Here is a 20,153-nt window from a genome sequence, read left to right as displayed (position 1 = left end):
TCCTGCTGGTATTTCCACATGCTGACGCATGGACCCGAGTCCTGCACTCATCTCGCAGCAGCACCTCTCTCTTCTCAGCTGTTCTCATTTCAGTTTTGGGGCTCATAATATATATCAAATATTGCATTGACATTTCATCCACTGTGCTGCAATGACAGCCAAGTTTTGTAGCTGAGAGTGGCCTCCTTTATGTCCTCCTCTGAGTTCCTGGCTGCCTAAGGGGAGCAGGGCTGCTACGTACAGCTCACGACTGCACTTCCTCCACGTGTTACTTGGCATTTAAACTACTGCTGCTCACTTGAGACTAACTGAGACATGCAGATAACTGGCTAAAACAGTTCCTTCTGTCATACTTCTTACCCACCAAGTGTTATGCCACCTGCAGCCTTTACCAGGGGAGATTTTCTATTGCCTGGATTGTTGGCAGATACATTAAATAACACTGAAGAAGAATCAATGCTTGCTACCAGTGGCCTTGCTCAGTATCTTCTCATTAACAACTACATTTTGAGATCTGTCAGTGAAACAGATTTAATCTCTCTAATGTGTGCCTTGCTAATTCCATATAATACCAGCCATAATACCTTGGAGAAATCACACTATGTTATAGCATCACAGTTGTCTTTAGCAGCCAGGCATGTTTTCTTAAAAGCCAAAACAAAAAGCAAGAAATTCCTCCCCCCAAAACCAAAAAGACAACAGGTTGGTTTAACAAGACACATTTTCCAAGCAAGCACATTGATTGCTGTTCATTGTATTATTAGTTTCTAGTTGTTTGTTGATGAAACCTCAAATTAATCACTCTGGTATTTTGCAGAGGACCAACACGAAGCTAAGTGAGACCACTTAGCCTGATGTTGGCACTTTGCAAAATTAATTGCTGCGCTAAGATTCTCCCTTTCACCTTTTCAAAACGTGGTGACACTTCGACAGTGCCCTAATCCATCCTGCACTGCAAGAGTTATTAAAAATCAACATTAGTGGTTCAAAACAGCTTCCCAGTGAAGTCTCTAAAGACACCTGTGTCTCAGGCAGCCGAGCTGCCTGATTTGAGTACTTAATTTCTGACCTTTCTCATTCACATATTTCCTTGCTGCCACCAGTGACGGCGTCTGGTCCCCTCACAGCAGAGTATGGAACCAAACCTTCTTTCTCCCTTCCAAATACAGTTGAGAAATCCCCCCCTGATTGGTCTGTGCTAGACTTCGCTGCCTCATATAACTTTTATAAACAATTGAAATTACTAATTTGATCCCACGGGTTTCAAGTGCCTTTCTTTTCCCTCCTATTGGCTCTTTGCTTCCCTTGGTCCCCTGTAGCAGCAGTTTTTAACCTCTACCTTATACTTGTTCCTGCTCACTTCCCATCTTCCCTATTTCCATACCTCCTGATTTATTTTGTTTTGATCACAGCTCTCACATACTCTTTTGGCTGAAATATTTTCCCTTGATTGTTGCCCAGCACATTTAAGGATTTATGAAATGGTGCCTTTTTGGCATCCAATTGGGATGTACTGAACTATTCATTTTTTTGGTGACTATAAATGTACATTTCTAGCTCCCTGTTGCATCAAGCTTTGGAAAAAAAAATTAATTTAAAAGTCTGAAGTTACTTTTTCCTGATGGGTATCATACTCTACTTAAGGAAAGGCAGTTTACTAGGGTGCCTAAGAAGCAACTAGTATTTAGGTCACTCTCCTTGGTCCATCACGAGGTCTTCCACTGGTTTCCCATTTGCAGGGTGCAGAGCAAAGTGGCCATGTTAAAAACCCTGGGAAGTTTTCAGCAGAGATGCTCAGCTAACAGCCCTTGCTGGAAATCACTGCAACTATGCAATTTCTCTTGTAGTGTATTCCAGATATTTAATTTACAGATTTTTTGTTCTGTTTCAGAAAACAAGAGCTGATCAAAGAGCAGTTCACCCCTCTCCATGGGAAGGCACAGGAATGTTCCAAGTGTTCCAAGTCCCTCATGTTTCATTTTACTGGTTAGGGCTCTAATCCCGAGCTGCATCCTACCCTTTATTTCTGGTTTTCAGGAGAAAAAATAGCAGCAGCAGCAGCTGTCTGAGCACTGCAGGCTCCTTCTCATTCTGCTTTTCCCCCAGCCTGGATGTCAGGGCCGTGTCCCTCTCTGTGCTTCCAACTGCTCCGGCCGCCAAGAGAGGGCGCTCGGGAAGTTGGGAAAAGAAAGGGAAAACAGGGAGAAAACCAGAAAAAAAAAGGCAAAAAAAGACACAGCTGCCAGAAGAGAGAAACCCAGCGTTTTTAGGACGGGGGCGGGAACAGCCCTTGGGCTGAGCGCTCGGGGTCCCGGCTGCTGCTCCTCCTTCCCACCCAGCCGGTGTTTTGCCCGGACACTTCCCTGGCATAACCTTTCTGTCCCGGTTTTGCTTGGTGCCACCAGGCGCTGCTGCATGGGAGCTCGGGAACAGCCTCTGACCCCAGGGCAGGGAGGGCTTTTCCCCTGGGAACCCCAGGGAGCTGCTCTGAGGGGCTGCTGCTGCTGCAGGAAGCCTGAAACAAGCCTGTCTTCCTCTAACAGCCACGTAGTACTTTTTTTAAGAGGCCTTTAAGTCCTGCCAGTACCTGCAGTGGGTGCCAAGTTTTATTTCTGTCAGCCAGTTTGGGAAGTTTGCTAAACCTGTGACCAGGATCAGGGAACCAAGCCCAAAAAGCAATCAGAAGCACATAATAAATAATAATTAATAGCAGCATGTGGTGCTCACTCAGGTTTTTGTTTTTTTTTTTCTTCCAAGGATCTTACAGCTAGTTAGCAAAAACATGTTCCACATGTCTCTCCTGCAGCATCCTCTGGCTGCACATGAGTGAGGGAAGCAGCATCCCTGCAGTCTGCTGGAGGAGCCCAACACACACACACACATCCCTCCCTCCCCCTGACCCGTCGTGCCTGGATGTGAAGACACTGCAGGGCCCTGGATGCACCCCTTGGGAAATGCTGTGTCCCTGCACACGTATGAAAAAGAGATGAGGCAAACCCCCAGATGGACACACCTCCCTTCCCCTCTCCCCTTCACTCTTAGGTGGTGTGAGCTTAGGTATCACCAGAAAGCATTAAGGCACCAGTAATTCAGTTTTAATGGTTTTTCTCACCTGCAGAACTGTCTGGAGTGGTTCATGTTGGGACCTGCTTTAATATTGCCTTTCTCTGGGTCATAGATGGTGGTTGCTCGTGCATAAGCTCCTCCAAGAATAAAGATGAACCCATTGAGAGTGACTGCAGGAGCATATTTGTTATCTGTCAATGGAAAGCAACACTGAGATCAGTTTTAGGCTCAGGTTTGGAGACTGTTTTCTTATTTATACATTCCCCTTATTTACAGATAAGTCACGTTTTTCTACACCTCCAAGGCTGGGGAAAGAAAAATGAGGAAAGCTTTCCTGGTCTTGTTCTTCTCTCTCCAAGTTCTCAAAGGCACTTCTAAAGTTCATCAGTCCTTCATCCCCCAGTACACGCTTCTCTCTAAACTGGTGAAGTACAATTATCCTCTCCCAAAGCCTAATGGAGTCACTCTTACATATAAAATTAAGATGTCAAGTTGTTTCACAGTTGCTGTAAATTTTAGCTCAGATGCTTCCCATGTTTGTGCAGCAGCTAAATACAGAAGAAACACAAAGTGCTGAGACCTGCTCAATAATATCCAATGCCCTTTGTTTTCTGTTTTTGCTTGTGGGAAGGTCACCCACATAATTCAGAAGATTTTCTGAGCCCTGACTTTCTTTTCCCCTTCATCTGCCTTGTAAATTCACCTGCATTTTTATTTTGCAACGTGCCTGTACCTCCAAGCAGTCCTGCACTTCAACAACAAACTCTGTCAGGTTAGGGTTTGAAAGGAAACAAAGCCCCTTATCCTAAGTCACGTTCAATCAGAGTTTCCAAAGATGCTTTAAAACTCTTGTGTTAGCTATGGCATTATTAGAAATACTGGTAAAACGAACCACAAATTATCAAATAAAATAATTCTAATTAAATGAGTTGACTTGTCCCGTATGCTGCTAGCACACCATATGCACATTATTAAATATGAGCCAGTTGGGCTGAAATTTCTCATGATGGTGTCTGTCTTGAAGCTATACCATTTTTTTTTTTTAAATCAACATTTCAGTGAAACCAATCAGCAGTGTCTGGGAACAAAAGATGGGGAAATAAATTGCTTTATTTAAGTTTAAAAAAGCCTCACAACCCGTTCTTTAGGAAGCAAGTGCCTAAGCCCTCTGGGGTGTGAAGCAGACGCTTCCTGGGTGGCCATCCTGCTGTCGGGGGACACATAAAAGTTGTCCATATGTAGTTGTAAGTTAAAGCCTCCTCAAAATCTGCATTTTTGTATGATTAGAAAAGGTTGATCCTCTTTCATCTCCAGTAGAGAATCTGCCCAGTTGCCTTCAGCCCCTGCAACCCCCCTGCAAGTGTGAGGAGCTGGGGGCAGTGCCCTGGAGAGGAGGTGCAGTATCATCTTCACTGTGCTCTTACATCTCCTGTAATGGCCTCTTTGTAGTGCTGAGGGGGTCTGTATGGTCCTCCCAGAGGCTATGTCTCTGTCCTTTTATGAACACAGAAAGAGCTGGGCCTAAACCAGCCTTGGCAGCTTCACTTTTGGCATTGACTCACCTCTTGTGTGACTGGTGTTGTAACCTTGAGGTTCTTGTAAAACCACCTTATTCCATTAAACATTTAAAAAGAGTTTTAATTTGACAGGAGCTGAGCAAAAGCTGATGAACACCCCCAGAAGAGAGATATAATTTCCTTAACTGTGGTTTGAACTGGTTGAACTAGAAGGCAAATAATGGTTTTGTGGGGTCTGCTTCAGTTCTAGCATGGCCATGGGGTGGCCTGGCTTGGTTCATCTCACCCCACGTTGGCACATGCATGAAAACAGACAAAACATGTTATAGGTTCAAGCTGGGCTCCTGTTATGTTGAGTATCTACAGGCATATGTCAAAAAACCACGGATGTATTAGGAAAATGTCACTGATCCTTGGGAACAGATGGGAAGAAACTAATTCATCCAGAAAATAGAACAAGGAGTATTCAGTTTCTTCTCAGTGCCACTGAGCCACTATAATTCATCAGAAAGACTTATCTGTCCTAACAACTCAGCTCACATCCCTTTCCAAATCAGACTTGCATATGTGACAATTTTTCCAGTTGAGACACTCATCAGAAATTTTCCATATTTAATTATCACATCTTTCTGGGCTTGGGGTTTGTTTTTTGGTTGCTTGTTAATTTTTTTTTTTCCTTCCACGATCAGTGTTTTGCAGGAGAATGAAACTCTTGCATAAAAAGGAAAAAAAATGTAAAAATCCACAAAATCTCAGCTCCCAAATCTCACAGGGAAATTATCTGGGGCTCCCTCAAGGCAGAGACAGTGGATTCTCAGGAGAATGAATCAGTGACTTCACACTCCTTTTGCTTAAAGAAAAAGAGGGAACCCCTCTTGGTTATTTTTATAGTGACTTTTTTTTTTTTTTTCTTTTCTTTTCAAATAGGTAGACAGTCTGGTATTCTTTCTTTTTCTTTTAAGACACATTGTGTTTGATTTTAATCAATTTTTCAATACATCACCTATTTGTTGTCCTTTTACTGCTTTTGGCTTTAGCTACGATTTCATAAATTGGTATAAAGAAAGCCTGAGCTAGAGAAAGAGAGAAATCTCTGCTGTTTCTTTCAGGAAGGGAGAAGTTCAGGGAGAAGTCTCCTGATCCTGATGAAGCTATGTCAGAAAGACAGGAGTGACACCCCTCCAGAGACAAACAGAGTGAACAGTGGGTTTTGTTTTGCTACTGTGGAGGCAGAAATTGTTCATGGATACAGAGAGCTTGGAAAACTGAAGCTGTCACTTCTGCTACTTAGGTGTGGATGACCACCTTCACAGTTATGTTGAGTATCTACAGGCATATGTCAAAAAACCACGGATGTATTAGGAAAATGTCACTGATCCTTGGGAACAGATGGGAAGAAACTAATTCATCCAGAAAATAGAACAAGGAGTATTCAGTTTCTTCTCAGTGCCACTGAGCCACTATAATTCATCAGAAAGACTTATCTGTCCTAACAACTCAGCTCACATCCCTTTCCAAATCAGACTTGCATATGTGACAATTTTTCCAGTTGAGACACTCATCAGAAATTTTCCATATTTAATTATCACATCTTTCTGGGCTTGGGGTTTGTTTTTTGGTTGCTTGTTAATTTTTTTTTTTCCTTCCACGATCAGTGTTTTGCAGGAGAATGAAACTCTTGCATAAAAAGGAAAAAAAATGTAAAAATCCACAAAATCTCAGCTCCCAAATCTCACAGGGAAATTATCTGGGGCTCCCTCAAGGCAGAGACAGTGGATTCTCAGGAGAATGAATCAGTGACTTCACACTCCTTTTGCTTAAAGAAAAAGAGGGAACCCCTCTTGGTTATTTTTATAGTGACTTTTTTTTTTTCTTTTCTTTTCAAATAGGTAGACAGTCTGGTATTCTTTCTTTTTCTTTTAAGACACATTGTGTTTGATTTTAATCAATTTTTCAATACATCACCTATTTGTTGTCCTTTTACTGCTTTTGGCTTTAGCTACGATTTCATAAATTGGTATAAAGAAAGCCTGAGCTAGAGAAAGAGAGAAATCTCTGCTGTTTCTTTCAGGAAGGGAGAAGTTCAGGGAGAAGTCTCCTGATCCTGATGAAGCTATGTCAGAAAGACAGGAGTGACACCCCTCCAGAGACAAACAGAGTGAACAGTGGGTTTTGTTTTGCTACTGTGGAGGCAGAAATTGTTCATGGATACAGAGAGCTTGGAAAACTGAAGCTGTCACTTCTGCTACTTAGGTGTGGATGACCACCTTCACAGCCTTTAACCTTATTTCATCCCAGGTGCTACCCACACCCTCCCCATGGTTTTTGTCCTTTCCAGGGCTTGGTAACCTCATACAACTACTCACAAGAGTGCTCCAACTTCTGTTGCAGCTGGAGGTTGTTTACATGCTCATAGTCTCAGATTGTTGACTGGGTCTAATTTTGCAAAAGCATGTCCTGGTTGGGCTTTTCTGACAGTGCTGCTGGGCATGAACATGAGTTCCTATGGGTCAGAAGCTTACTGTGGGATACAGCTGGGACACTGGCTATTTCAAAATCCTGCCAGAGTGAAGGAAGAGAAGGGAGAGGAAGCATGAAAGCAGAAGCAGCCTTCTTTCCTCTCCAAAATTCAAGTGTTGAGGCTGTCGGCTACAGTAATCCATTTCAGGCTGGAAAATCTTAAATGGGATTTGTCCAGGACAGCAAGCACACTTGAGATTAAAAGGCAGAATAAATGTAAAGGAAATAATAGATAAAAGGAACTCTTCTCTCCAAGTGGATAACATAATAACATCATTCGCATTTGCTGTTGCTATAGAAAAATATGCAAGTATTTCTGTTCTAGTGACAGGTCATTGCCAGGAGGGGTATGCACTCAATGACAATCCTTGAGCCAGAGGTGTACTTCACATGGGGCTGATAATTTAACCTGCTGGTGTGCTCCTCAGTAACGACAGCATGCTGTCTGTGATGTGTTTTGTGGCTCTTGTATCTCTTGGCATATTATATGGTCAAGTAGCACAGTCCTGCTTGCTTAAATATCTTATGTTGCCTTCCAGTAAAGCGCTCGGTCAGGGACTGAAGTGACACTGCAATGAGTGGCAGCAGCAATTTATATGGAGAAAGGTTATTAAAACCAAGCTAGCTGAACATTTCTATCAGGAGGAAGAAATGCTGGCATGTCACCAGTCCAGATACAAGATCAACCAAAAGGGTCTCCTTGCAGGTGCAGGCGGGTGGGTTGATGCACATGATGAAACAGATTGGAGAAAGGAGCCTAGTTAATAGAAACTAAATCTATTTTAATAGTAATGCCTCTTCCCCTCCCTGAATACTATGCAGACAAGCTCAAGAATGGCACAGTAATGGATAAGATACCATCCCGTGGCAGCTGGGAGACTGTGATCTGATCTGTAACATACCTCGTGGGGCCAAAGAGCAGCTACTGCAATTAAAGGGACAGTCTCAGATGTCAGCCCTTCTGGCAGGGTGCTCTTCTGTTAGCTCCTTTCTCCTACATGCACAAACCCTCCCCAGAGCCCCCGAAGCTGAGGGTCCTCACTTGCAAACCCCACATTTGGTGCATGTGTGGGGGGATGAGCTGTGCCAAAGCAGAGGGCTCCACCTGCCATGGGTGGGCAGGTTCAGCATTGCATTTATGAATTGCAGAGAGCTGGACAAAGCACGGCCACAGGGATGAGGTGGAGGTGTGAAGTGAAAGGGAGGACAACTGATGAAGGGCAAACATAAAAATACTGGCTTGGCTGGGTAGAGGGCAGAGTGAGTATGTGCTGAGGGAACATGTCAAGGAGTGGAAAAAACCATTCTGAAGGGAGGATACAGCAAATACAGAGGAGAAATGGGTGAGGCAAAGGAAAGTAAAATTCAGGCTTACTAGTGAGAAAACTACTAGGAACTAGTCATGGGAAGAAAAATATGTAGAAGGAGGAGGTGAAACACATGTTGCTTGGAGGCTTCTAGGTGAGAGCCAGCCAAACCTACAGATACTGAACTACTGGCATTGGAGGGAGGGCCAAGACACACACCTGATTTTTCTTGTAAAGTCCAAAAATAAATTAATGGGAATGATTATGGATTTGAACTGAAATAAGTCATGGGATAGTGCAGCAAAAATGCACAGATACTGCTAATGCTGTTTTCTTGCATTCTTAGCTCTATGATTGTCCCACTTTGATCAGACACATCACTGCAGCAGTATAAGGTGTGGTGAGAAACTAGGTACTTTGATTAGAAACCAGAAATGCTCACAGATCTTTGACCTCTGTGTCCCCACAGTTCTCCCCAGATTTTAAAATTTAATAGCAGTTTTCTTACAATCCAGAAACATTAATAAAAACCTGTAATTCCACCAATACAGACACTGCCTGTTCATGTAGCAAAAAAGCTGTATTTGAGAGGCCTGGCACAAAGGCAGAAAGTGAACTAAAAAGGCAGTGACAAGACAATTAGGCTTATTTACAATCATTAACTTCAGCATGTCTGTGGCCATCTTGTTGAACAAGACAAACCTCAGGAAGCTGAGCATGAAATACATTTTTAGCAGAGCTATCTAGGACAGCCTGGCAAGAAATGGAAAGGCAGATGCTGCAAGTATGTAGCCCTGCTTCATTTACTGCTGTAGGACCTTGGCTCAACAGCAGCAAACTTCTTGCAGGTCAAAACACAGAAAGGGGGTGTGCAAGGTGGTTTATCTAAAACATGCAATGGGGAAGCCCTGGGAAGTTCCATTCTTCCAGTAACATCAAACTGTGGGCTGTGCTGCTGCAGGAACATCTGCCAGCTCTCAAGGCAGGGAGGACAGACGTGGAGCAAAGGATGGGGCACTGAGAAAGACCTTCTTCTCTCCAAACACGGATGTGTGTAACCAGCATCTACCCAAATGCTCCCACAGCAGCCATGTGCAGTGTGGTCACTGCCACACCTACTGCACACAGGTATCCACATCCCAACACCTCCTAGCACGTGAAGGCTAAAGAATACATGGAAACTGGGAGTGAATTTGCTGCTTATTCCTAGAGGAACTCCAGGTAGAAGACAGCAGGGGCTGAGCTGTGTGGACACACTATCAGTCCCCACTCCCTATCTCTGCACAGGCAGTGTGTCAGCCCAGCCTGCTTCACCTCCACTCAGACAGGCCAAAAAATGACTCTCCCTTGCCATGGCTGATGCCAGTGTTGCTCTGGGTTAGGCTGGCACACAAAACTTTGAAAGATGGATCTGTTGGGTTCAAACATGCCATGCTGTGTTCAGTTCACTATCATAAAATTCCACAGTGACTTGACACAGATACTACTGGTCTAAAAAGCTCCAGAGACCTTGGCTACTTTCAATACCTGCATCTACTGTTGCATATCTGAGCATGCTTGAGGTGTTTAAATAATCTGTTGTCCTATTTGAGGTCAAAAGAGTTTCACTGATCTCTGAGGTGACCTTAACCAAAACAACACACTGTCAGATGTCTCAGCTGACTTAGCTCAGAGGGATACCTTAAGAAGTCACTAATGAACATTTCAGGCACCCTACAGTGATCATATCAGGGTTTATCTCAGCTCCATTTTTTAAAAAAGCACCCACAAACTCCATGTACTCTGTCTTTGCTTTAAATAAATTTTGCCTATATCACACGTGGCACAGAATCCAGTTACTGGGGGATACTCTACAAATACAGGTTCTTGCAGAGCTGGAGAAATTAAAAGTGCATTTCCAGAATTCCCACTGTCCTTTAGTGAGGATCAAGCCCCACATCAGCTCACTTTCCCAGACGTTCTGCACTCGGGTGCAATTTTTCAGGCTCTGTGCTATTTTACTTTATTTGCAAATAAACTGATGCCAAGACACACAGCAACACTGCATTTCATGATGTATTTTATGCCTTCAGCTTAACTAGTTAAATGTGATTTCAGCAAGAAAACATAAACCCCATCTTTTCAGTTTGCTGGTGTCTTTAATGTATTTTTGTTAGGAAAATGTTGTATATGCACATTAGCACAATAGGTGACAAACCCAACTCTGGATGGTTTGGATGTTTTATTCGCAAGCACGTGCAGTGTTAACCCCTGCTAGACAGTGTAATGAGCCCAGGGAATGGTTTCGTAGCTCCTGTGGCACCTGCTCTATTTTGGTAAGGACAAGGAACACCTCTTTGCACAATGAGTTCATCTCTGCAATACGCTGTGAGCAGAGGAAAACCTGGTACTGCCCGTCAGGGGATGAAATGAGCCGCAGCAGCTGCGGCCACGTGGTGGCAAAAGGCAGGCAATGAGCTGTCTGCACTGCTCTGATACACAAACATGACTTGTCACGGGTGAGGCCCTCCTGCTGGGAGCTCCATGCTGCATCATATACGTGTCATGTTGTGTTAGGCTGGACACAAACAGCACCAGGGAGTCACAGGGCAGCAGTGCTCCCAGGAGAGCTGTGGCTCTACCAGCTCCTCGTGACCTGATCTACTAGGGAACCCCAAGAGAAGAGTCATCAGAATTGTAACCAGCTACAGTAAAAAGAGCAACTTGTTTTTAGCTTTTTGAATGGTTAAGGTTGGAAGGGACCTTAATGATCATTAGGTTCCAACCTCCCTGCTATGAGCAGGGACACCTCCCACCAGACCAGGCTGCACAAGGTATCCACATCCCAACACCTCCTAGCACGTGAAGGCTAAAGAATACATGGAAACTGGGAGTGAATTTGCTGCTTATTCCTAGAGGAACTCCAGGTAGAAGACAGCAGGGGCTGAGCTGTGTGGACACACTATCAGTCCCCACTCCCTATCTCTGCACAGGCAGTGTGTCAGCCCAGCCTGCTTCACCTCCACTCAGACAGGCCAAAAAATGACTCTCCCTTGCCATGGCTGATGCCAGTGTTGCTCTGGGTTAGGCTGGCACACAAAACTTTGAAAGATGGATCTGTTGGGTTCAAACATGCCATGCTGTGTTCAGTTCACTATCATAAAATTCCACAGTGACTTGACACAGATACTACTGGTCTAAAAAGCTCCAGAGACCTTGGCTACTTTCAATACCTGCATCTACTGTTGCATATCTGAGCATGCTTGAGGTGTTTAAATAATCTGTTGTCCTATTTGAGGTCAAAAGAGTTTCACTGATCTCTGAGGTGACCTTAACCAAAACAACACACTGTCAGATGTCTCAGCTGACTTAGCTCAGAGGGATACCTTAAGAAGTCACTAATGAACATTTCAGGCACCCTACAGTGATCATATCAGGGTTTATCTCAGCTCCATTTTTTAAAAAAGCACCCACAAACTCCATGTACTCTGTCTTTGCTTTAAATAAATTTTGCCTATATCACACGTGGCACAGAATCCAGTTACTGGGGGATACTCTACAAATACAGGTTCTTGCAGAGCTGGAGAAATTAAAAGTGCATTTCCAGAATTCCCACTGTCCTTTAGTGAGGATCAAGCCCCACATCAGCTCACTTTCCCAGACGTTCTGCACTCGGGTGCAATTTTTCAGGCTCTGTGCTATTTTACTTTATTTGCAAATAAACTGATGCCAAGACACACAGCAACACTGCATTTCATGATGTATTTTATGCCTTCAGCTTAACTAGTTAAATGTGATTTCAGCAAGAAAACATAAACCCCATCTTTTCAGTTTGCTGGTGTCTTTAATGTATTTTTGTTAGGAAAATGTTGTATATGCACATTAGCACAATAGGTGACAAACCCAACTCTGGATGGTTTGGATGTTTTATTCGGAAGCACGTGCAGTGTTAACCCCTGCTAGACAGTGTAATGAGCCCAGGGAATGGTTTCGTAGCTCCTGTGGCACCTGCTCTATTTTGGTAAGGACAAGGAACACCTCTTTGCACAATGAGTTCATCTCTGCAATACGCTGTGAGCAGAGGAAAACCTGGTACTGCCCGTCAGGGGATGAAATGAGCCGCAGCAGCTGCGGCCACGTGGTGGCAAAAGGCAGGCAATGAGCTGTCTGCACTGCTCTGATACACAAACATGACTTGTCACGGGTGAGGCCCTCCTGCTGGGAGCTCCATGCTGCATCATATGTATGTCATGTTGTGTTAGGCTGGACACAAACAGCACCAGGGAGTCACAGGGCAGCAGTGCTCCCAGGAGAGCTGTGGCTCTACCAGCTCCTCGTGACCTGATCTACTAGGGAACCCCAAGAGAAGAGTCATCAGAATTGTAACCAGCTACAGTAAAAAGAGCAACTTGTTTTTAGCTTTTTGAATGGTTAAGGTTGGAAGGGACCTTAATGATCATTAGGTTCCAACCTCCCTGCTATGAGCAGGGACACCTCCCACCAGACCAGGCTGCACAAGCCTCAGCCAACCTGGCCTTGAACACCTCCAGGGATGGGGCAGCCACAGTCTTCCTGGGCAACCTATTCCAGTGCCTTACTACTCTCATGATGTATCACTGCCCTCTCTGGTGAAAAGTCTCTCCTCATCTTTCATGTAGGCTCCTTTCAGGTACTGAAAGGCCACTATAAGGTGTCCCTGAAGCCTTCTCTTCTCCAGGCTGAACAACCCCAGCTCTCTCAGCCTGTCTTCATAGCAGAGCTGCTCCAGCCCTCTGATCATCTCTGTGGCCCTTCTCTGGATCCTATGATTAGGACTTACCTAAATACCTTATAACTGTGCTTCTTGTATCTATTACTTGCTCCTATTGCTCTACCAGGCTCAGTAATGAGTTCTTGATTTTCTTCTTTAAATGAACCACCTCATGTCACAGTTTCAACAAGACTAAGAGATTTAGGATGGTGAAACACTGCAACAGGTTGCCCAGAGAGACTGTAGATGCCCCATCTGGAAAAAGTCCGGGTCAGGTTGGACAGGGTGTAGCAACCTGATCTAGTTGAAGATGTCCCTGCTCACTGCAGGGGGGGTTGGGCTAGATGACCTCTGAAGGTCCCAAACCATTCATGATTCTAGGATGCAAAGGCAAGCCACCCCAAAGCACCTTCTCCCTGGTGACTGTGTGAGCACTATTTCTTTGGCCACTTGAGTGCCACCAGACCAAAGGCTGCCCTTAGCCACCCCGTGCAGGGCAGGTGGTCCAGGCTGGCTGTTACCCTGCAGTGATGTCCTTGTGGAGATGAATGTTAAACCTCATTTCCAAAAGGAGCCTAAGCACTCAGGGTGCAAGTCACCACAGGAAGCAAATAAGTTGCAATCTTCTGAGCACTAACCTAATTTTAGAAGGAAGGCTGCACCTCTTGTGCTGGCTGGAATGGTGGAAAGTTTGACCTCTCATCTTGCTCTGTATTCTGTAATATGTTTGCTAAGATCAAAAGCTTCACAAACTAATAAGCACAGGTTTAATAATCTACATGTCTCAGAGATTTCAGCCTCTGAAGCACATATGCCTTTGGACACCACAGATAAATCCCAGTTAGGAATGACTGCCACTGCCCACAGGACAGGTGGCATTTTAAGAAACCCATATATAATAATTCACTAACTGAGCAGTGTTGTAAAACCACATGGAGCAACACATGATGCCACGATGAAGTTTCACTGCACTTTCTGATTTTTTTGGATCTAAAATTACTAGTTGCCCATACCTAATAAGTGCTTTGCTTTCTCCTCTGCTTTGAACTCATCCCTTCTGGCTGATACCTGGCTGCATCAGTGAGTGACAGTTGCCTTCAGTTAAGACCCACATAATTGCCTCTCTGGTATAACACACTGAGCACTCCTGCCAATCCGTTGCCAACATCCCTCTCCTTCCCCCCACGCCCGCTCGCTCCTTTTCCAGAAAGGCACAAAACCACCAACAGCGCAGACATTCCTGTCACCACCCGGGTCTCCTCTCCCGCCACGCAGCCCTTACCAATCATCGGGGACTCGATGAAGCTCCAGGAGTTGGTCTGTGGGATGTAGGACTGCAGGACCCCCGCGGCTCGGCCGGCTTCGTTCACCCCTCCGAAGACGTAGATCTTGCCGCCGCAGACGGTGGCGGCGGCCGAGTGCACGGGCTTGGGCAGAGGAGCGATGGTCTCCCACTGGTTGGTTATCGTGTCGTACCTAAGGGGGGGATGCAACCGGAGTCAGCCCAGGGGGTGCAGCCTTGGGCAGGGTGGGCAGGCAAGGAAAGCAGGCTGGGGTATCAACAGAAAGGCAGCTTGACAAGCAGAAGGAAAAAAAGAGAGGTGAAAACGCACTCCCTAGCACCCTGCAAATTCAGCCACTCGATGGAACAGCGCGATTAATGCCTCTTCTGAGCTTTTAAAAGGTTGAGAAAAAGCCCAGAGAAAGCCGATTCTATTTTCTGTATATGCTTCTCCAATCTCATTGTAGTCCAAGCTAAAGAAACTCGGGACACCTTTGTTGGGATGTCTGCCACTAATTCATTTCTATTAATGAGTATACAGTGAGATTATCCTTGCATATCAGTGCGGTGATATCCAATGGCAACCGCAGGCAGGCAACTGTGAATACACTTCAGTTGTTCAGCTTCTGGAACACTTCTCACCTGCAACATAATGCAACACAATAGCTCTTTTTAGCCTAGTTAACTGACCAGGGATGCACATTTTGTGCCAAGAGGAAGTTGCTTCCATTTAATTTCCATTCTGCAGACCCAACTCCTGTGCTTCTCTGCAAGAAGCTGCCCATGTTAACGCTGGAATAAGATTTCACCATCGCAACCGTATTTGACATGAAGCAAACAGAAGAGAGTATTCATGAAAGTGCTAAATTAGTTTTAAGGTCATCAATATCTGATTTAATTAAGCCATTGACCATAAGGGATGTGCAGTTAATAATCCATGGATGAAGATTCATTTTAGACAATGTCACAAGTACAGACATGATTTTTTTTTTTTTTTAAAAAGATAATGTGGCAGGGATCCAAATAGCTGCTCTAAAATGAGTCTTGGAGTCAGTGGAAAAATAATGTGATTTTTAGGCTTCTATATTTCCATTTAATGGCACCTTCAGTCAAATAGGAGTTTCCTGTATAGTGATTATACAGAACTGTTGACCGCAAGAACAGAAGCCCTCAGCACCCAGCTCTTAATATTAGTGATATACAATATGCAAACATGAAATGAATCCATGGCCATGAACCCACCTGTAAAAAATGATTCAGTGGCAGGGGAATTCTCCCCTTCTGATACGTCCCTCAAATTCAAACTGCCCAAACTTGGGAAAAATAAAAGGGAAAAAAGATACAAATGGTGGAAACAGCACAAAATAATGTGCCTAATGAAAAGGCATTAATGAGTTTCCAAGTAATATGACTCAAAGTAATTAACAGTCTCATAAAACTGAAGCAAAAGGGAGGCAAACTTTAACTAAAAAAAATATTAGGGAAGTCCCTTTTAATGAGCATGGAGAACTGCCTTGTACAATGCTTTAAATTAGTTACTGAGAAATTTAATTAATCTACAACAAAGTGATCAAAGGGGAGAAATATAACGAGATTAAACAACATGGTGCTGGGAGCAATCAAGGCAACTGACACACCCATACTGGGCTGATTTTTACCATTTGGTATCAAACCCACCTGCAGATGGATTTTGACTGCCCAAGCAGCTCCTCCAGGTGAGATACCTTATGCTGCAGCTCCTGCATTTGCCCAGAGCCCTCAGAGCAGCATCACACCTATCCTAGCTGGTATGTAAAAATGTTGTATTATATAAAGTTTCCTACAGTGCTGTTGGGTTACACTTTGCTAACTATAGTAATATGGGGCTTTGTAATTTTGTTATTGATGTCTTATTTTATCATAAAAGCTGGTTAAGACATTGGTTACGTTTGGTTAGAAACTGGGCAAAGAAATAGAGCTGGGAAGAACTGATCTAATGTGCTTTTTCTAGTTCCTTGGCTTATACGTGTCACCTAAAACATACTGTCTCACACCAACCACTCTGACTCAGCACCACTGTTAGTCCAACCTTCAAGGTTTGTGGCCAAAGTGGTTTGAGATGGGAGAGTGAGCAGCTGAGCTGTCTTTCTCAGTGCTGGCAGAACCACCTGGCAGACCACAGTTCCCAAGATCAGTATGTTCCTGCCAAAGACTTTCTGATCATCCCAAGATGTTTTTGTGAAGGAAAGGTTATCCCCTTCACATTTTCTAGGGGGTGGGTGTGGTTGAGGACCACATATTTAGGAATACAGAAGAAAGGTTCAAATTACAAGACAATAGGTCCCTTTTCTGGATGAATTTCACTATCGGGACCTCAGGTCCTCCAGAAGCCCATTTTTCCCTGCTCTCTGTTTATGCTACATGCTGACATAACTGTTTTTTCTGTCTTTTAGCCTTCATCTGCTACCAGGAAACCAGAATTAATCTGCTGAAAGACAAAGGCTGCAAATCTACTGGATAGAACTGCAAATGGGGCAGCTAAAAAACCCCCACTCTTGTCTTGAGGGTCATTTGGTTCAAAAACTCCGTGAACTATTAAGCAGATGGAACTTAGTTCCTGTCCATCTAACACAGGCATCTAACATGGGTTTCACACAGGCTGGTCTGTGAAGCAAACCTGTTAAGTAAGTGCCTAACTTAACCCTGGGGCTGAAGAAGACCAATTGGTGCCTTTGAGGCCTCCTAATATTACAGTCATAGAATGGTTTGGGTTGGAAGAGACCTTAAACATCATTTAGTTCCAACCCCCCTGACGTGGACAGGGACACCTCCCATTAGACCAGGTTGCTCAATGCCCCACACCTGTTCCTCAAGTTCCTCCATCCCCTGGGAATTTATTCCTCTGGTTCTTTCCCTCTTCACAAAATTGTAGACCTGATTTCTAGTCTCTGTTTTGCTTCAGCTCCCACCCATCAGAAAGCAAGGAGGTTTATTTCTGTTGTATTATAAAGCTGTTTGGTATCAAATATCTCTCTTTCACATAGGGACTTGTGGAAAATAATAAAGTCACCTCTTCAGCTTCTGTGGGATCAACTAAGTAGTCTAAGCTCCTTAAGTCTCCCATGGCGAAGCAGGTTTCTATCATTTTGGTCGATCTCAAGTCAGCTCTTAATGTGTTCACACAAGGATTTGCACTAGATTAACTAAATTGGTTTCAAAATGAATGAAGTTGAATCTTTGTAACCTTCCAGGACAGGAAATAAGCACCTGCTTTGCCCCTCTGCCCCATGGCCTTTGCATCTGTTGCACTGCTGTCTCTTCAGTGCCACTAGTGCTAGTGGGGGTTCCCAGATGCCTTCAACACCCACCCGTTCTGCACATGGGCCAGAGGAGAGGGAGCTGATTTAAAGAATCATCACTTTGATCTCCTTCCATTAGTTAAGCTTTGCATTTGATTCCCCTGTTTGAAACCGTAGATGGAGACTTACTGGGAGCTGGCTTCAAGCCAAGCAAAGGTTTTTCTTCCCTGTCCTCCACTGCTCCCTCCAGTCCTGGTGTGTCCGTGCCTGTCCTTGGCTATGGGCCTACCAAACCTGTCCAATCTGCTGAACTTGAAACTTCAAGGACATCTCCTTTCACGTGACTGGCTCCTGGTTTTGCAGTCCCTGAACACGACAGGCTCACGTGTGGTTTCACACGGATGCCCTTGCACGCCTTCCTCTGTCCCCAGAGCTGTCCCTGCAACCTCACAGTCCATGGCCCTGCAGTGCTCCAGACATCAGGCTTTCCAGGCGTGCAGGATGTGTCTGTCCCTGCCTGTCATTCATGTGCACTGAGCACTGGACCCTTGTGCAGTCACTATCCTCTCCTTTATGTATTATTTATACATCCGCAATATGGCAAATGATCTGAGTCCAGCGGAAAATACAGCCCAGGCTGGAGGAGAACACATGCATAAATCACCTTGCTGGTTTTCACAGTTCCCTACTCTCAGGGTTTAATCTGTAGGCCTGATCTTCTTCTTACTTCACTCATTTCACTCAAGGCCTCCTTTCTTGCTCTTTCCCTACCACCTCCGGATTAACAGCAGAAACCCCTTCATTTCAAGCTGTGCCATTTCCTTTGCAGACTTCTTGACTTTTGATCTCTTCAGCACCTATAACCAGTATTTTTTTTCCTCTTCAATCTCTCAATTTCTCTCCTTCTAGTTTAAACAGCTGTATGAATATCTCAATTTATTCACATTATAAAATCCTTACATCACGATCAGTTGCTTACAGACATGCACCCTCCAGTTTCTTCTACATTATATCATTCTGTTTGCAGGAAAGCTGCTATTTAAAATAAAGCTGCACAGTGTCACACTAATCTACCCTTCAGATGAATCACATGTTGTTTAAAATCACATTAATGGATTACTATTTTTTTGCCTTTTTTATTTTCTTCTGACTGCTTTGAGGAGCTTAAGAAACTATCCTTGGAGAAGGCTATAAATTTAATTTTCTTAAGATATCAATAAAACAGTAGGTTCTAAAGCTTATAATGTTACTCTTTGCACTGAATTTTTTAGACTGTCTTCCCAGTACACACTACCCACCTGAAATAATCTCCTGATTTTAGACAACCCTATTGTAAAAGTGCTGTCAGGTCAAGGGGATTCATCTTCTTCTGTCCTTCAAACACATAACAACCACAAAGTACCCACATTTCCACACGTTTAGTCACATACATTGTCTTGTCAGCACACGCAGCCTTCCCGGCTCCCAAATTGCATGCATTACAGGGCCCATCCATTATCTAAAAACCTAGTTTGTGGATCCACTTCATTTCGCCGCCTCCCAACTCAACTCATATCTCAGAAGAAGACAGAAAGTGTAATACCCTCTCGCCTCACACCTCATGACTCACTCCCTGTCACACAGCAACTTGCCAGAGGGGCTTGATGGAGAACTGCAGTTGCACCGTTATTTCCCTAAACACTCATTCCAAAAACATAACTCTCCCTGAACACATACCCATGTACAGCCACAAAAATGGACTTATAACTCAGTCCCTCTGGCACATGCATATTGTTTTAACTTGAGTAATGGATGACTCCTGCTCGTCTGCTTGTGACAGTCCTGCAGTATTATCTATCGAGTTGGAATCTTTGCTGCCTCTTTACAAACAAACGGCAGAGAAAGGGTAAAAAAACCTCAGCTGTATTGAAGTTGATGGGAAAACACCCACTGATTTAAGTGGCACCAGAATTTCTGGATGAGGCTGCACCCTTCATAACTGAAAGCATGGAGAGAAAAACACAGGAGCTGATGCCATAAATCATGAGGAGTCCAGCAGTCCTTACTCGCTCTAATGCTTTCTAATAGTGCAGCAGATGCAGTCAGGTGGTAGCATGTATAGCTATGATGCTCTGACATCTGTTTTAAAAAAACCCCAAAAATGCAATAAAACCTACTTTGCAAGATTTTAACCATTTAGAATTAACTACCCCAAGAATCCAAGGAAAAACAGGTGGGGAACAAGAAAGAAACTGGGAGACAATGTGATTTTCTCTGTCTTCAAGGACCACAGTGGTGAGGCACCCTGCAGCCTCCTTGCTCTGGGGCTGCTCACTGGCCAGGTCAGGACAGGTCACTTTAGACTGGAGATGTGCCCTCCACCATGCCAGGAAAAACACAGTGAAACCTGGCCAAAGCTGGGCATGGTCACCCTTGAGCTAACTGAGTAAGGAGAAAGCAAAATGTGGTAGGGAA

General features: G+C 44.2%; 1 protein-coding gene across 1 annotated transcript in view; it reads right to left on the bottom strand.

Annotated features, from left to right (window-relative positions):
- KLHL29 (kelch-like family member 29) overlaps positions 1 to 20,153 on the bottom strand; it is a 247,526-nt gene that overhangs the window by 9,562 nt on the left and 217,811 nt on the right. Inside the window, exons 11-12 of the mRNA XM_010002410.1 lie at positions 14,422 to 14,615; positions 3,113 to 3,257 (exon numbers count right to left, since the gene is read on the bottom strand). Of these exons, the coding sequence (XP_010000712.1) occupies positions 3,113 to 3,257; positions 14,422 to 14,615 (339 nt within the window). The remainder of the gene's footprint in view (positions 1 to 3,112; positions 3,258 to 14,421; positions 14,616 to 20,153) is intronic.

The sequence above is a fragment of the Chaetura pelagica genome, unplaced genomic scaffold (assembly GCF_000747805.2).
Source record: "Chaetura pelagica isolate M959 unplaced genomic scaffold, ChaPel_1.0 scaffold46, whole genome shotgun sequence".
NCBI lineage: Eukaryota > Metazoa > Chordata > Aves > Apodiformes > Apodidae > Chaetura > Chaetura pelagica.
This window is presented reverse-complemented; position numbering and strand designations above follow the sequence as displayed.